This window comes from Phocoena sinus, chromosome 3 (assembly GCF_008692025.1).
Source record: "Phocoena sinus isolate mPhoSin1 chromosome 3, mPhoSin1.pri, whole genome shotgun sequence".
NCBI classification, from domain to species: domain Eukaryota; kingdom Metazoa; phylum Chordata; class Mammalia; order Artiodactyla; family Phocoenidae; genus Phocoena; species Phocoena sinus.
In genome coordinates this window covers 53851666-53869032 of record NC_045765.1, presented here as the reverse complement: position 1 = coordinate 53869032, position 17367 = coordinate 53851666, and the positions used below count along the sequence as shown (strand labels likewise).

The following is a 17367-nucleotide window of genomic DNA, read 5'->3' as shown; positions in this document are numbered from 1 at the left end:
TTCCTTCAACACACAGGCTGGGCTCCACTTGCTGACTTACCCTGACGGGGTCCTCTCTTCCGCCGGAATGCTGCGCCTGACTGCAGGGCTTCCAGGAGACTGTCCATCACACCTGTCTCATCGCCCTCTGTCATGAACAAAAACGGAGATGTAAGCTCTTCAGCCCGAGTAGCACTCATGTGTTGAGCCCCACAAAAAATGCACTGCTACTGAACTGCTTGCCCTCGCCCAGTTTCTCGGGGCTCGGAGCACACGGAGGGCTCAACCTCAAGTCTCACAGCCCATGTTTACTCGTGTCTGTTTGAAAATGGTTAAAACAAAAGGTTTCACTGGTTACCAACCACTGCAAACCTTGCATAATTTTCCTGCAGTGCCCTCCTCCCTTCCCACCCCCATCAGAACTAGCACAGAAAAGTGTAGACCTGCTTGACTGCAAGACTGGGATACGTACAGAGACTGGGATTATGACATTAATAAAGAACTATATCACTCTCTATTTATCCTGAAGTGTTTCACTCCAATTTACATAAACCTCTCACGGAAAGCCTGCTTTCAGTTTCAGAGCAGGGCTGAGGAAAGATGAGAGACCACTGATCGAGAGTGTATTTCACTTAAGTACTGCCCCCAGTGGCTGCATCTTCCGGAAGTCAGCTCTGCATCTAAGAGGAGCTTCTGGTTGGAATACAAAGAGTTAATGTAAAATCCTTATTCCAGCCCGCTCCGTTTCCATGGCAACAGCTAAGGGTGGTGAAACCTGAAACTGTGAAATCCCTAGGAGCCTGGTAGGCTGCCAGCCACAAGGCTGGGCTCACTGCTCCCAGTGCCGCCTGCTGGCCAAACACCACCAGTGCAGCTGCCCTACATTCCAACCTCATCTGCTTGCCCTTGGGGACATGGACCAGGGCAGGGTCCCCTGCGCTGCCTGACGACTGTGTGCAGCCTTCGAATCAGCTGGACTCCCACAAATCAGCTGGACTCCACCTTTCCCTATTAGGTCCTAAACATTAACTGGGGACAAAGCCTAGAGGCCTGGGGAGAATGGGGGAAGGTGAAGGATGCTTGGTGCGGGCTTTTTTAATGGCATTACTAGAGCAAAGTTTGTGGCTCATATACAACTGGAGTAAGGGCAGGGGAACTGCTTCCCCAAAAAATATAAAGAAAAGACAGACATGCAGGCAGTTCTGCTGCTTCAGGTCCCTGATCGTGCCACAAAGAGAAGTCCCCGGGAGCTGGAGTGTCAGAGCAGCCCTCACCACTCGTGCTCAGCAAAGCATGGATTCTTGCCAGACCCAGCAGCCCAGAGAACCTCTTTACTTAGATGGCTCGTAGCCCCTCAGGTTCAAGAAGGGTGGCACCAGCTCAGGGCTGTGTGCAATGGATGCTGGATTTCCGCTGCCCGCAGAGAGAGCAGCCAGAGAGGGGCAGGGAGTCGGCAGCAGGAAAGAAGCAGAAACAGGAAACAGAGGGCCAGTAATTGAGGCCATATGTTTCAACAAAGACATGCTTCTGAGAGTGAAAGAGATTCTGCTGAAGAAAGAAGAGGGTGGCCAGCTCCCCTGCCCCCCTTCCAGAAGTTCAATCCATTTACAATCTGATAGGTGTGTACAACTGTGCTGAGGTACTGGGGACACAATACTTAGTGAAATGAGCAGAAAGAGAAGGCAAGCCGTTAAAAGACAGGAGCAGGGCCAGGAAAACAGTTTGGGAAAAAGAACGAAAGATGTACTAGAGGGTATGAAAACCGGACGGGGGAATTTTTGGACAGGCAGAAGGCAAGAGTACATGTTACAGCAATACTAAATCACTGGGGAGGTGAGACATAATGCAGAACCAGCAAAGGAGGGAAAAAACTGAGAGTCGAGCACTGGAACGTGCATGTAATGGAGTCGGGGTTAAAGTCCAGCATCAGGATCGTGGAGGAAGAAGGCTGCCAAAAATCATTTGCCAGCAGTTGAGCTCAGACATGAGCTGTTCTCTGGCCTCTAGACTCTAGACAGAGAAGCCTTCCAAATGTGCCTGTATCAACCCATCGGCCCTTTGCCTTTGCTTCTTACCAGCATTCATGTCTATGAGCTGCTCTCTCTTCTGCTGCTTCTCCAGCCGCTCCTTCTCTGCCTTCTCCTTGGCCAGTTTTGCTCGCCGCATCTTCTCCTCTGTCTCCCGCCGCTTCTGGTTCTCCTTGACTGCTTGCTGTGGGGGAAGAAATGAACACGTGGGCACGTATGCACTCACACATGTACACACCCACCACCAACCAACATGAACCCAGTGGAAAGTGAGAAAGGCCCACGAAAGCTTCAGTCGGCAGATATACCCTGCTTACCACAAACATATTCTTAAAGTTGTGCAGGTCCATGAAGAATTCTTCCACAGACACCTTCTTGGGGTCAAAGAGGAAGTACTCGCCCAGCTCCTTATAGAGCGTCTCCATGTTCGAGTGCATCATCCGCAGCTTGTTGTACTGTTCCTGTGCCTCCTTCACAAAGCTGTGCAGCCAGAGAGTGAAGAGCCAACACCAGGAAGCAGACCCACTTCTCTAGCCCTGAGGACGACTCACAGATGGGTACCGGCATGCACGAGGATGCGCAACGCGGCGCATTAGCAAAACCCAGAAGCAATCTAGACACCCAAACGGGAATGGTAAACCATCAACTATGGTATTCCTAAAGAATAGGAAGTGGCAGTTTAAAGAGGGACTGTTCTGCATATACTGCTATGGAAACAGGGCCAAACATATTAAGTGCTAAAGCAATACAGTGCAATTTTTACTAAAATACATTCATTAGGGTGCAAATCAGAGAGAAGTCCAGTGGCAGTGGTTATATTTGGGAAGGGGAGGGAGAAGGGAATATGTATGTGTGTGTAGTATGGGGTGTGTGTGTCTGGCAGGTGGGGAGATGGGGCAGAGGGCAAGGGAGACTTTTACTTTATCTGCATGGTTTGATGCAAACCACAAGAATGAGAATGCTTTCAAGAACTATGCATTTAATGAAAAACCATTTTTTAATGAAAAACCATTTTTTAAGGGAAAATTGTGTATCATCGTATCTATCCTGTTGTCCCCCCACGGGAAGTTCTTTTTTTTCCTAGGGGGCAACTCCCTCCTTTCAAGAAAGGATATGGTCATTTTTTCAACGAACTTGTCTTTCTCATCTGTGGCAGCTGGAAAATTCTGAATATCACGTTCCACATCAGAAATCTGTTTCTTCATCTGATCTAGGTTCTTTTGCAAGTTTTCAGCAGAAACTAAAAAAACAGACAGCAAGAGCTTTTACTACCTCCAGTCTCAAAACCCTATTCTGTTTTTCAGGGCACTGCTCCAGTCTGTACATCCAGCTGGTACTTAATTATTTTAGCCCTCTCACGTGCTCTCTAATTGTTTCACACAGCTTTTCAGTGAAACTATAAATTACTTGATGATTAAACCTCCAGCCTCCATAAGCTGTACAATACTAAGAAGAGAAGAGAGGCTTCATTTAATTTAACAAGAATCTATGAAATCCCCCGGGATCTTGGTCTCATTTATTTTAGAGAACAGGGTTTGGGAGGAAGGAGACCTTACACAGAAATATAGAGGGTGGGCAGAAATCTGTTCCCATTTCTACTGAATGCTGCTTTTTTTCTTTGCCTAGTCCCAGGATGGTGAGGCCTGGTTTTTGCTAATCCAGTCTACGCTTTCTGAATGAGAAAAACTGTTGACTTAAACTAAAAATACCTGCCTTTCTTCTAGTTGTTTTTTGGTGTCTGGTGTTTCCCTAAGAAGGGAAAGAGCGCTTCCCACTTCTGTACATGGAGACCTCTCTTCTGCCCGATACTCCTCCCTGTGGCTTAGACATCATGCCTGTGCTCTCTCCCGTTCCTTAAAATTGTCTGAACTGAAAATGATCTAAAATCTAGACTGAGTCTTCTTTCCCTACCCCGTGCAGAGGTTTCTGGGGCTTGGAACCACCTTCTAGCTTCACCCCAATCTGCCTCACCTCGGCTGGCTTTCTCCACGTGGGCAAGCTCATCTGGAAACTTGAGGACCTCGGGATGGTCATTCTCACACAACTCAGCCAAGAAGTGCAACAACGTCATCTTCTGATCTGTGGACTTGGTGTCTCGAAGCTTGGGGGAAGAGGAGAAATGGTGAGTCCTGACACGCCCACGATCACCTCAGGCTGACAGCAGTTGGCCACACTGGGCTCCTAGAGGCCACAGCCTTCCCTTCCATCGTCCTGCTCTAACCCCCTGGCTCACCTTACAGAGGAAGCTGATATTGAAGCCGAAAGCACCAGCATTCCTGGAACCAGCATTCATATAGTTTCCAACAAGCAAGGTCAACTCCAGGAGGCTAGAGAAGTTCTCGCTCTTCCGCAACTCCTCACACGCGGCAGTGACAGAAACAATCTCTGGCTTGATATTCTCCACTTGCTCACTGAACTGCAGCTTGAAGAGGATGGCATTGAGGCGAGGCCGCAGGCGGGGCACAGCGCCCATCTGGGGAGAGACAAGCAGTTCCGTTATAGCCAACAGAGAGACAGGAAAGGAAGAAGAAGATACAGGCTTAAGCCCCCTATGGCAGAATCTGAGTTCCAGGGTAGGGAGGAGAAAGAGAGAAAGATGGGTTCAGAATAGACAAGAGGCCAGGAGCAAGTGCCCCGGATGCTCTCGGGGAAGAGGGGGTCAGAGAAGAGTCTGTGTGCCACAGGCCTCACTCACCACCACGCCGAACTGCTCTGACTCAGCCAGATCATCATATTCGTCCTTCAGTTCGGAAAGCATTTTTAACTGCTCTGGCTCTGGCATCTGCTTAATGAGATTCTGCAAGACAGAAGGGACTGTCTCAGTTTGAGGGGGATGAGCTGACAACTTGAGCCTCCTGTCAGTCCCTCGCTCTGCCCAAAGACCACTAAGAAGGAGACACGGGCTGGGGTAGGGGGTGGTGGGGGAGGCAGCTAGTGACATGGCAGGACTTTTGAAAAATATACCAGAAATAACCTGATCACCAGAGAGATGGAAGCTTATATAAAGCCAGCATTCTTTAAGTCCACGATGCTTACAGAGTCCTCGTCGTCTAGGCGGAGAGGAGACAGAGCTAGTGTATAGCAACGCAAAGAGCCAGCTCCAGAATGACCTTGCTCCTTACCTGGATCATAGACTCGGTCAGAACAGCCTCATTCACCTCCAGGATGACATTCTTAATCTCGCGATAGGGCATGCGGAAGGAACCCAAAAAGATTGCTGCCAGGAAATGAGATGTAAAGACATGTTCTTCTCAGTCTCTTCCCGCTTCCAGCCCACCCTACAAACCTACGCTGGACATCCTTCCTGGGAGTGCTCTCTTAAAGTCATGATCTGAAACCTCCACCAGCTCCCCACTGCCTGTATAGTTAAGCTCCAAGTTCCTGAGCTCAATGTTTAAGGTTCCCACCTCCCAACTTTCCCTCCCACGAATCCCCACATTTATGTCACACGCCAGCCACACTGTTCCAAGCACCACATTCTACAAACACCTTGTCTTTGCTCACACAGGAAGTCTTTGATCTCTCTCTATATATACATCAAAAATGTTCACCCTGTTCTATTTTAGTTCCTCACTCCCTTGACTCCATCCTCAAAGCTGCCACTGCCTTGAAATGCTCTGATTCTTAAATTGCCACATCCCATTCCCCAACAAACACTTCCCATCCTTTCGGCTCTCTTATCCCTAAATTGACTCTTCAGTCTCATCAGAGTGCTCTCTTCCTGCGCGCTCTCTCTCTCCCACGAGAGAGATGACCACTCCATTTTCTCTGTCTCAGTTCTACTTTGCTTTCTCTGTTTAACCTAGACCCTGTAGTCTACCCTTTCACTCCCATTCTATTATTACTACTATTCTTATTCTCTTGTTTCCTTCTCCTTCCAGTCCTAAGTTAACCCAGCCATCTCATATCTCTCCCTTACACCTGGGCTGATGAACACTGCAGATCAGATTCTACGAATCTGAAGTGGCACCGGTGATGGTGGGGAATCCTTCTGTGTGTCCCTACTCCACGCTCTCCTGGCTCTCTTGGCAGCTCCTCCACATAAAATATCCCCATTCTCCCAAATGTCCTGCCACTTCCCCATTTGTTCTAAAAAGGCCTTGCTGCTTTTTACTGAGAAAAATTGAAGCCATCGGTCAAATTACTTGCTAAGCTTTCTCTCATGCCACTTATAAACTGAGCACTGGGGGCCCTCAGTTGGAACCAGACTAGAAAAGGCTCGAGTAAGGGCTATTTTGGAATCATCTAGAAAAAAACTTGTGCCGACACTTCTTTACGTAAGCTTAGCAGAGCTATATCCATATACTCATCCTTTTCTCGTGTTTCAATAGAACAGGTAGCCCTAAGGACCTTTTCCTTCAGCATATACAGTGGGCCTTCCGCATCTGTGGATACAGAGGGCCAACTATACTACACCATTTTATATAAAGGACTTGAGCACCCATGGATTTCGGTATATGAGGGGGGTTCTGGAACCTATCCCCCACAGGTACCGAGGGACAACGATATACACGTTCAAGTTTTTCCTATCTTAAAAAAAAAAAATCCTCCCCGATGCAACATTCGTAATTACCAACTTCCTTCTTTCCTTCACTTTATAACATTCTAAAAATATAACAGTCTATTCTTGCTTCCACATTCTCATTAATTCTTCTGTCCCCACAAAGTCAGTGAAAAGATGACCATCATTTGTTGAGTGCATACTCCATGTAAGACCTAGTATCTTAAACACAATCTACATATATGGTCTCATTTAACCCTATTTATAATAATGTATAAGTGTGTATTATTAACCACATTTGACAGAAAAGGAAACATACTTAAAGAAGTTAAGCTACCCGTCCAAGGTCACACTGCTAGTAAGGGTTGGAGCCAGGATTTAAATACAAACGGATTCCAGAGCTTCTGTTCTTAACACTTAGGCCATACTAAAATTATTCCTGCCTAGGTCACTGGCTTTCCTAATGCCAGATCCAAAAGACACTTGTCCTGTCCTGATTTTACTTGACTATGACTCCCACTTCTTAGACTATGTCAGACTATTTTTCTTGCTGTTCCTTTCCAGCCTCCTTTGAGGTCTCCCCTTTTTGTTACTTGCCCCCCCAAATATTAATGACCTTCAAAGCAAATTATTGGCTTCAACTATGACTCATATACTATCTCTTAAATTCTTATCTCCAGCCAGACATGCCTCCTGATTTCTATACCCAAATGCCTAATACACCCATCCTGTTGGAGGATTCCCACAGGAACCTTAAATTCTATCCTAAAATTAAATCAATCATTCCTACCTACCACTCTGCCATCTCTCACTCATGTCCACCATTTCTCCCACAAAAAGACAGAATCTGCTCCTGCTGGATTTTCCTATTTCAATAAGTGGTACCACTCTCTATAGAGTGATCTTAACCCAAGAAAACATCTCCTTTATCCCCTCTATCAATCACTAAGTTCCATTAATTCTATCTTCTTAATATCTTCTGCCTTCCTATTCATTCTTACAACTTAGTTTCAGGCCTTGATCACCTCTCGCCTAGTTTAAAGCCATAACATAACACATCTCTCTGCCTAGAGTCTTCCCCTACCCTAGCAATCCGGCCTCATAATCACTGCTGAAGTAGCCCTCCCTCAAATTACATAGGGTTGTATCACTCACTTTCCTGATTAAAATCCCTCCAATAACTTTCACAGTTTTTAGGATAAAATACATACTTCTTAGCCTAAGCCTATCAGACTTCTTTATGATCTAGCCTCTATGTCTATTTCTTGAAAGCTTCTTCAACCACCACTCCCCCACATATGGCCTTTACTCAGCTGTACTCAACTACTTGGAGTTCTTGAACTGCACACATGCCTCTGTGCCTTCATACATGCTGATCCCTCTGCCTGAAACAAGCCAGCCCTCACCCTTCATTTAGTTTGTTGTAAATAGTTTTAAGCAGTACTTCATTTAGAATGACTGAGCTCTCTCCAATACTCCTCCCACTTGATTTAGATGCCCCCTTGCCCAGTACTCTCATAAGCTTCCTAGCACACCTCCATCATAACACTTACCAACTTGTGCTATAACCATTATTTACTTTTCTGTCTCTACCAGACATATGGCTCATGAGGATAGGGACTACCTTACTTAGTTTTGCATCCTCACCATATAAGAGGCACTTAATAATCACTGAATCACTAAATAACACCTAGACCCTCCTAATCTCAATTCTCTTCCTAAATTCTGTTTCCCATATTGATATCGTTCAACTGGAAATAACAATGTACTACCCCACAGTCTTTTATCATTTTCTAAAATAACAATTGCTCATTTTAATGTTGCTAGAGATAATCTTGAGAAGAGGAACTATCTCACATCACTTTAATTTCCATAAAAGGACTTACCTACAGACACTATTTAGTAATATCTGCTGCCAATGATCTAAGATTATATAGTCAAGAATTGTAAAGGCTTACTGTTCTCATTATATCACTGACTATACTTGTGGGTATGTGTCCTCATTACTTGTGTGATCTTGGCCAAGTCATAACATCTGAACTTTAGTTTTCTCACTTGGTAAAATGGGGACAACAGCCATGTCACTGGATCATGAGTGGGCTTTATGGAATACATACCCTTTCATCTCTGAAACACACACCTAGTATGTGCCTAATAGAGCCTGAAACCTGGCAGACCTTCAAATATTTGTTGAACAAATATTTAAATCTTCATTATGCAACATAAAGTAGGGATATCAACAGTTGAAGTGAACAAAAAAATGAACGTTCATTCTGATCATTAAATACTACCTATATCAACTCTGCAGAGGAGTTTCTGATCTGAAATTTGCCACCAATCACAGTTACGAGTATAGGTAGCAAGTTCAGAACAGAACTCTTTGAAGTTATTGATCCTACTCTGAGAAGTACAGGATTTACATTATTTATTCTAAACCACAAAGTTACTTTAGATTTAATGGAAGTCAAGCCAGTGCCCACCTTTAAAGGAAATACTTAAAAGAAAATGAGAAAGAAGGAAATGTGCAGTGGCTAGAACATTTGTGTTAGATTTTCTGTGGATGTAATGGAAATAGTAATGGCTTTGAAATAAGAAAATATGAGGTTCAACTCCCAGACCTGCCTCTTACCCGCTATGTGACTAGGCAAATTCCTAAAAGTCCTATTAGCCTTTATTTTCTTGCTGTAAAACTAGATGCTAACAATCCTGCAGTGCTATTGAAGGGATCAGATATCAGGTATTTACTATGCAATGCCAGGAACTAACAAATGGAAGTTTCATATCAAGGGACCCTGGATCCACGAGAATTAAGCTCTTAGAAAAACTCCTTCATATTTCAAATTGCTGAGATCACAGAGTTACTCACAGAGGTTCTGGGCTGTCTTTGAATCCAACACCTTTAACTCTTTCACTTTTTTCTTTTGCACAGATTTCTTTTCTTCTCCACCTTCCTGATCCTTCTTGGCTAGCAAGGGAAAGATTAGAAAAGTATGATTAAGGACAAACCACATCTATGTCTAAATGAACTACTGTTCCAGCCTAGAGATACTCTTCACTTCCTCTCTATTAGTAATGGTCTTCCTATTAAATTCCTTCAAGGATAACCTCCTCTTTAGCCACCCACCCTTCTATTACTGACTTCCCCCTCTAGCTATAATAAATATATCATTTTCATTTCTTTAATAGTTAGCAATAATACTTTCCCACCCATAGCCTATCTACTTGTAGGGAACAGCAAATTTTCTTTCTGTAAAGGACCAAATAGTAAATATTTTAGGCTTTGCAGACTATGTGGTCTGTCTCAACTGCTCAACTCTGCCACTACAGAGTGAAAGCTGTCACAGACAATACATAAACCAATGAGCATGACTATGTTCCAATGAAACTTTACTTACAAAAACAGGTGGTCAGCCTAAGGGCTATAGTTTGCCAACCCCTGTACTAGAGTCTTCCACTGTGTTATCCTTTTGTGCTTATTATTACTTATCTTTCAAGCTCTGTCTTGATCATGAATTCCCTATAAACATTTTCTTGATCCCCAAATGGTTATGATCTCTCTCAGAATCCCCACTGAATGTGATACTTTTTTACAGCAAGTCCTCTCACTGACTTTGTCATAATCACATATAATCTCTCCTCTACAAGATGAGGACTTTGTTATTCCTCTTCGAAAAATCTCATGGCATAAAAATATATTCCTAGTATATAAATATCATGTTGGTACACACACAGAAGGTATAATATACTCCTTTCCTTCTACACTCTTCTCAGATTATCCAAAACCAATGTATTCTTCTCTGATAAATGTAGTCACTCTCTGCTTTGATGAACTAATTTTCGTGGTATCTGTTACTTAGATTTCATTCAACAATTAATAATTCAATGTTCATGACATTTCATATATATCATCTTGATCTTTCTAAATCCTGTGTTACTTTGTAAGTGTGGATACCTTCCCGCCCCATTTGGATTTTGAACTTCAAGAGCATGGGCAAAATAATTCTTCACTATATCACTCCCTCAGCACCTAGCATGACAGTAACATTCTCTCAAAAATGATTTACACTGCCTATTGAGAAGGATTCAGCAGCAGATAGAAAGAGAAACAGGAACTGTTCTGGACAGACAATTGTAAAATATTTTGTCAACTTTTCAGAAAGCCTTATGGGACTATCTCTTTAAGAAGTATCAAGAAAGTGACAAAGCTAGTTGCTTTTGAGGAGAGGAATGGGGTGCTTGACTATGGAAGAGGGAGGAATACTCTTCAACACAAATCCTGTTATACTGGTTGAATTTTAAACCATATGAAAAGTATTACCTGGTATAAATAAATAAGAAAGCGAACAAAAAAGAAAGTTATATGGCAAAAGGTACAAAGAACTATTAATAAAAAAACACATCCTTTGGCCTGAGAGTTCTAACTTGAAGAAGGAAAATGCTAAATAGATGAAGATTAGTTATTTAAGTAAAGACTTATTGAGTACCTGTGTGTGCCAGGCTCTGTTCTGGGTACCAGGAATAAAACAAAACAGAAAATAGAAAAATAGAGAAAAACTCCTGCCTTCATGGAACTTATATTCTAATGAAGAGAAATAGACAATAAACCAGCTAATAGATAAAATAGTATATTAGATGGTCATAAGTGCTATGAAAAGAAAACCAAGTAAGGAAGAGAACTGGGGGATTTGATGAGGGGACGGATTATAACTTTAGTGGGATGACCAGGGAAGGTCTTAGTGAGAATGTGACATGACAGTAAAGACCTTTTAGAAGGTGAGAAAGCAAAGCAATTCAGGCAGAGAGAACAACAAATGCAAAGGCCTGAGACAGAAGCAGGCCCTGATGTGCTAAAGGAAAAGCAAAAAGGTCATTATTCGTGGAGTAGATGGAATGAGGGGGAGAGCTGGAGCTGAAGTCAGAGAGGCCCTATGGACAGATCATATAAAAAAATGAAGGGCTTCCCTGGTGGCGCAGTGGTTGAGAGTCCGCCTGCCGATGCAGGGGACACAGGTTCGTGCCCTGGTCCGGGAAGATCCCACATGCTGTGGAGCAGCTGGGCCCGTGAGCCATGGCCGCTGAGCCTGTGCTCCACAACGGGAGAGGCCACAACAGTGAGAGGTCCGCGTACCGAGAAAAAAAAAAAAAAAAAAAAAGAAAACCATGGGTAGTCAGATAAAACTTTAGACTTAAAACATCCAGACTGTATCACAAAACCTTAGAAGCAGAGGGGCAAAGTACAAGTAAATCTCTCATTTTATATAGATAAAGTGAAAAGATACAGAGTCACTGCTGATGTTGAAAAATAGAAAAAACAGATTCAACTTTTTGTCTGGCAATAAGATAAAAATAAATGAAAAGTATAAATACAAGAAAGAAAGGGATGAAAATGTCATTTCTGTGGAAGATATAACTATATGTAGAATTCAAGACAACTACTAGAAGTAATGAAGAACTACTAATGAATAATCCAGTAAAGGTGACAGGTAAAAGACAAGCATATGGGCTTCCAGTTTCACCAAAATGGAGTAGCCCCATGTGGAGGAAATACTATTACATTTAAAAACTGGGGAAGGTAAAGGGACCTAAATGGAAATACGGTTTCTACACTTCACGTGGACTGGTAAAACACTGATATCGTTAGACTGGGAAAAGTTATGTGTGTATAATGTAATACCTAGAGCAACACCTAAGCAAACTGTATAAAGTGATACACTCAGGCATTATAAATAAATTTAAATGGAATAAAAAATATTCAAAAAAACACAGAAAAGTAAGAAAAAAGGAGGAAGCATACAGAAAACAACACAGTGGCAGACTTAAGCCCTAAAATATCAGTAGTTACCTTTAATATAAACGGTCTAAATATACCAATTAACTGAGATTGGCTGTAGTGTAAGTACCTGACAGTTTGTTTTTTTTTAATTGTAATATAAGTACCTGATAATAAGCTTTTGATTGCTGAGGCATCCACTTCAAAGACATCCATCTTGAATAAACATATTGCCAGCTACACAACTAGATAAAGAACCAGGCTACCATCCATGAAGTTCCTCTTTTAGAAAGCCGTGGGTGACCTACATAACTGATCATTAGAGTGACCCTGCTTTTCCTTTTGTGCACTTTAATTCCCGCTCTCATGTTTTAAATTCACCAATAAAGAGTGAACCCACGAAACCCTAGGCACCTCACCCTCAACCCCAATAAAGGAAGAAGCCCAGGGATGACCTAGAGCCCCCTACCCATCTCTCTTCCTGTGACCTCAATGCGTGGCCTGAGACATGTCATTCAGGACCTGTGAGCAATAAAACCTTGCTTGTTCTCTGATGCTTGTTGCTGAGGTGCATCTTGCAATCCTAATAAGAACCACAAGGGCTGGTCCAGCCACAACCCTGGCCCAGGTAAGTGCCCCCAGGCATTCCCAGGCAACAGCATTAGTAGGCTGAGATCTACACAAAATATGGCAGAGTGGATTAACAAAAGACCCAACAATATGCTTCAAACACAAAGGCTGAATGTCAAAGGCTGAAAACAGACATACCGTGCAAACATTAATTAAAAATAAAAGCAGAGTGGCTATATTCTATCCAGTGAGTAGACTTCAGAGCAAAGAAAATAGCTGGAGACAAAGAGGGACATTACATGATGATTAAAGGATCAATCCACCAGGAAGACATAACAATTCTAAATGTGTATGCACCAAACAACAGAGCCTTAAATATAAGAAACAAAAACTGATAGAGATGAAATGAGGAAACCAGCACAGCCAAGCCACAATAATACTTCAAGGCATTAATACCCTATCTCAGTAATGGGTGGAACTCTATACAAAAAATCAACAAGGATATAGAAGTGAACAGTAAAATCAATCAACAGGGTCTAATTGATATATACATATATAGAACACTTCATCCAACAAGAGCAGAATAAATTTTTTTAAAGTGCTCACTGAATATCCACCAAGAAAAATATCCACCTGGGCCATAAAATAAACCTCAACAAATTTAAAGGATTAAAATCATAGAGCGTGTTCTCTGACCATAATGGAATCAAACTGTAAATCAATAACAGAAAGATAACAGGAAAACATCCAAACACTTGGAAACTAAAGAACCACTTCTAAATAATTTGTGGGTCAAAGAGGAAATCTCACAATAAATTTAAAAAATACATTAGAAATGAATGAAAATGAAAGTACAACATATCAAAATATATGGGGCATAGCTGAAGCAACACTGAGAGGAAAACTGACAGTGCTAAGTTTATATCAGAAAAGAAGAAAGAGCTCAAATCAGTAATCTAATTTCCTACTTCAACAAAGAAGAAAAAAAATAAACCCAAAGCAAGCAGAAGGAAGGAAATATAAAAGAACAGAAATCAGTAACAATGAAAAACAACAGGAAAAAAAAAAATCAACGACACAAAAAGCTGGTTTAAAAAATAAATTAATAAAATAGATACACCTCTAGAAATACTGACAAAGATAAAAAGAGAGAAGACGTATCTCTCCAACATCAGGAATGACACAATATCACTTTAGGTCCTGCAGCCATCAAAAGGATAACAAGGGAATAATACAAACAACTTAGTACTCATAAACTGAACAATTTACCAAAAAATGGACCAATTCCTCAAAACCCACAAACTACTGAAACTCAACCAAGATGAAACAGATAACTTGAGTATTACTGAAATCATTTAAAAAACTGAATTCATAACTAAAAGTCTCCTGAACAGAAAATTTCCTGGCCAAAAGGTTTCACTAGAGAATTCTACCAAACATTTCAAGAAAAATTAATGCCAATCTCCTCCAAAAAATAAAAAAGGAAAAAATACTTTCTACTTCATTTTATGAATGCCACCAAATTATCCACTTTAAATGGTTCATTTTATGATAGGTGAATTTCACCTTAATAAAAAAATCTGTAATTTTTAAACATCTGTTTAAGATATTTAAAATCACTAATTAAATCAGTGAAATTTGAACATGGATTGTGTATTAGATAACTGTATTATATCAATGATAAATTTCCTAAATGTGATAATTACACTGTAGTTACGAAAAAGAAAGTCCTTATACTTGGGAAAGGCATGCTGAAGAACTTAGGGGTAAAGGGCCATGAAGTTGGTACTTTATCTCAAACAGTTCAGTTAAAAAAGAAAAAGAGAGAATATTCACAGCAGCATTATTCATAATAGCCAAAACATAGAAACAACCCAATGTCCACCAACTGACAAATGGAAAGACAAAATGTGGTATCTCTATACAGTAGAGTAGTATTTGGCCATAAAAAGGAATGAAGTGCTAATACATGCTAAAACATGGGTGAACCTTGCAAACGTCAGGATTAGTGAAAAAGTCAGACACAAAAGTGTACATATTGTATGAGTACACTGATACAAGACATCTAGGACAGGCAAATTCAGAGACAGAAAGTAGATCAGTGGTTGCCAAGTTGTGGGAAAAAGAAGTGGAGAGTGACTGCTAATGAACTGAGGGTTTCTTTTGTGTGTAATGAGAATGTTCTAGAATTAATTCAGTGGCTGCACCACTTTGTGATATACAAAAGACCATGGAATTGTACACATTAAGGGTGAATTTATCTTAATACATAAACAAACACATACATGCATACAATGAACCACAGGTCTAGATAGAAACCCTAAAACTATTAACCTTCTAAAAGGAATCACATGGAATTCCCTGGTGGTCCAGTGGTTAGGACTTGGTGCTTTCACTGCCATGGCCCAGGTTCAATCCCTAGTCAGGGAACTAAGCTCTTACAAGCTGTGCAACACAGCCAAAAAGAAAAAAAAAGACATCAGAAAAATTTTCACCACTTTGGAGTAGGCAAAGATCTTTCAGAAAAAGAAAAGTACAAACCATGTGGTAGGAAGAATCCTAAGTTGGCATCCTGGGATTTTCTTGGAGTTCTAGGAAACTAGGAGTTTCCCTCCAGTGCACATACCCTATATAATCCTCTCCCTTGAATGTGAGTGGGCTTGACTTATTCTGGTGAGCCCTTATTTTTTGGTTTTTTTTTTGTGGTACGTGGGCCTCTCACTGTTGTGGCCTCTCCCGTTGCGGAGCAACAGGCTCCGGACGCGCAGGCTCAGCGGCCATGGCTCACGGGCACAGCCGCTGCGCGGCATGTGGGATCTTCCCGGACCGGGGCACAAACCCGTGTCCCCTGCATCAGCAGGCGGACTCTCAACCACTGCGCCACCAGGGAAGCCCTGGTGAGCCCTTTTAAACAAGGGTTTAGAGCTCAGAGACAAGAGAAGTCAGAGAGATTTGAAACTGAAGCAGATGCTCTCTTGTTTTTCTTGAAGAAGCAACCGTCATGTTGTGGAGAAGGCCATGTGGCAGGAAATGGTGGGCAGCCTCCAGGAGCTGAGAACAGCCACTGGCTGATGACCAGCCAGAAAAGAGGAACCTGTGTCCTACAATTATAAGGAACTGGATTCAGCCAAATACCACATGAGCGTGGCAAAGGACACTGAGCTCCAGAAGGCAATGCGGCCCAGCCAGAACCCTGACTTCAGTTTGGTGTGACCGTGAGCAGAGGATCTAGCTAACTTGGATTCCAGACCCATGCAAACTGTGAGATAATAAATCTATGTTGTTTTAAACTGCTAAGTTTGTGGTAATTTGTTCACGGCAATAGAAGATAACACAAAACATAAAAGAAAAAATTGATAAAGTGGACTCTATAAAAATTTAAAAGTTTTATTCTTCAGAGACACTGTTAAGAAATAAAAAGACAAGCCACACATTGGGAGAAAAATGCCTGCAAAATACATTTTTGATAAAGGACTAGTGTTCAGAACATATAAAAAAAGTCTCATGAGTCAACCATAAGAAAACAAACAACCCAATTTTTTAAAACAGGCAAAAGACATTTGGACACTTCACCGAGAAGATACACAGATGGTACATAAGCACAGAGAAGGATGCTCAACATCATTAAGTCATTAGGAATATGAACTAAGAATTAAATTAATTAGGAATTAAAACTATAATGCCCAACCCACTAGAATCACTAAAATGGAAAAACAAAACTGATGATACCAAGTGCTGGTGAGGATGCAAAGCACCTGCAACTCTCACACATTGATGGTGGAAATGAAAAAAATGGTACAGCTACTTTCGAAAGTAAAGTGAAAACAGTACGGCAGTTTCTTATACAGTTAAACATACATTTATTGTAACATATGACCCAACAATCCCATTCCTAGGTATCTGTCCAAGAAAAAGAAAAACATGTATGTCCAGACAATATCTTGTATGCAAATGTTTCTATTGGCTTTATTCATAAATGCCCAAAACTGCATTCAACCCAAATGTCCATCAACCAGTGAATGGACACAAGGAAATACTACTCAGCAATAAAAAGGAATGACCACGCATGCAAACAACATGGACAGACCTCAAACACATGATGCTTGGTGAAAGAATCCAGACTTCAAAGACTCCTCAGTGTATGATTCCATTTATATGACATTCCGAAAAAGACAGAAACTGTAGGGACAAGAAAACATATCAGCCCCTGCCAGGGCCTAGTGGTGAGGAGAGGTGATGGACAAATGGGGAGGAGGAAACTTTAAGAGTGAGGAAAATGTTCTCTATCTTTACATGGCTGTACACATTTGTCAAAATTCACAGAAATGTACACATAAAAAGGGTAAATCTTACTGTATGCAAATTATGCCTCAATAAACCTGCCTAAACACACTGTATCTTCAAGGCCAATAAAATGTATTAGTATAAAGCTATAGTAACTCTAAGAGTGATAATGAAAGAAGAACAAATGAAGTTCTTAATAATAAATAATAATAAATAGAAGAGATTCTAGAAATAGA

General features: G+C 41.6%; 1 protein-coding gene across 2 annotated transcripts in view; it reads right to left on the bottom strand.

The window, feature by feature from the left end:
- Positions 1 to 17367, bottom strand: part of DIAPH1 (diaphanous related formin 1) — a 94269-nt gene that overhangs the window by 7172 nt on the left and 69730 nt on the right. For both annotated transcript variants that reach the window (XM_032628507.1, XM_032628508.1), the window contains 9 exons: positions 9374 to 9472; positions 5129 to 5223; positions 4702 to 4803; positions 4240 to 4479; positions 3978 to 4107; positions 3122 to 3246; positions 2324 to 2488; positions 2055 to 2190; positions 41 to 127 (listed from right to left, as the gene is read on the bottom strand). In XM_032628507.1, coding sequence (XP_032484398.1) covers positions 41 to 127; positions 2055 to 2190; positions 2324 to 2488; positions 3122 to 3246; positions 3978 to 4107; positions 4240 to 4479; positions 4702 to 4803; positions 5129 to 5223; positions 9374 to 9472 — 1179 coding nt within the window. The remainder of the gene's footprint in view (positions 1 to 40; positions 128 to 2054; positions 2191 to 2323; positions 2489 to 3121; positions 3247 to 3977; positions 4108 to 4239; positions 4480 to 4701; positions 4804 to 5128; positions 5224 to 9373; positions 9473 to 17367) is intronic.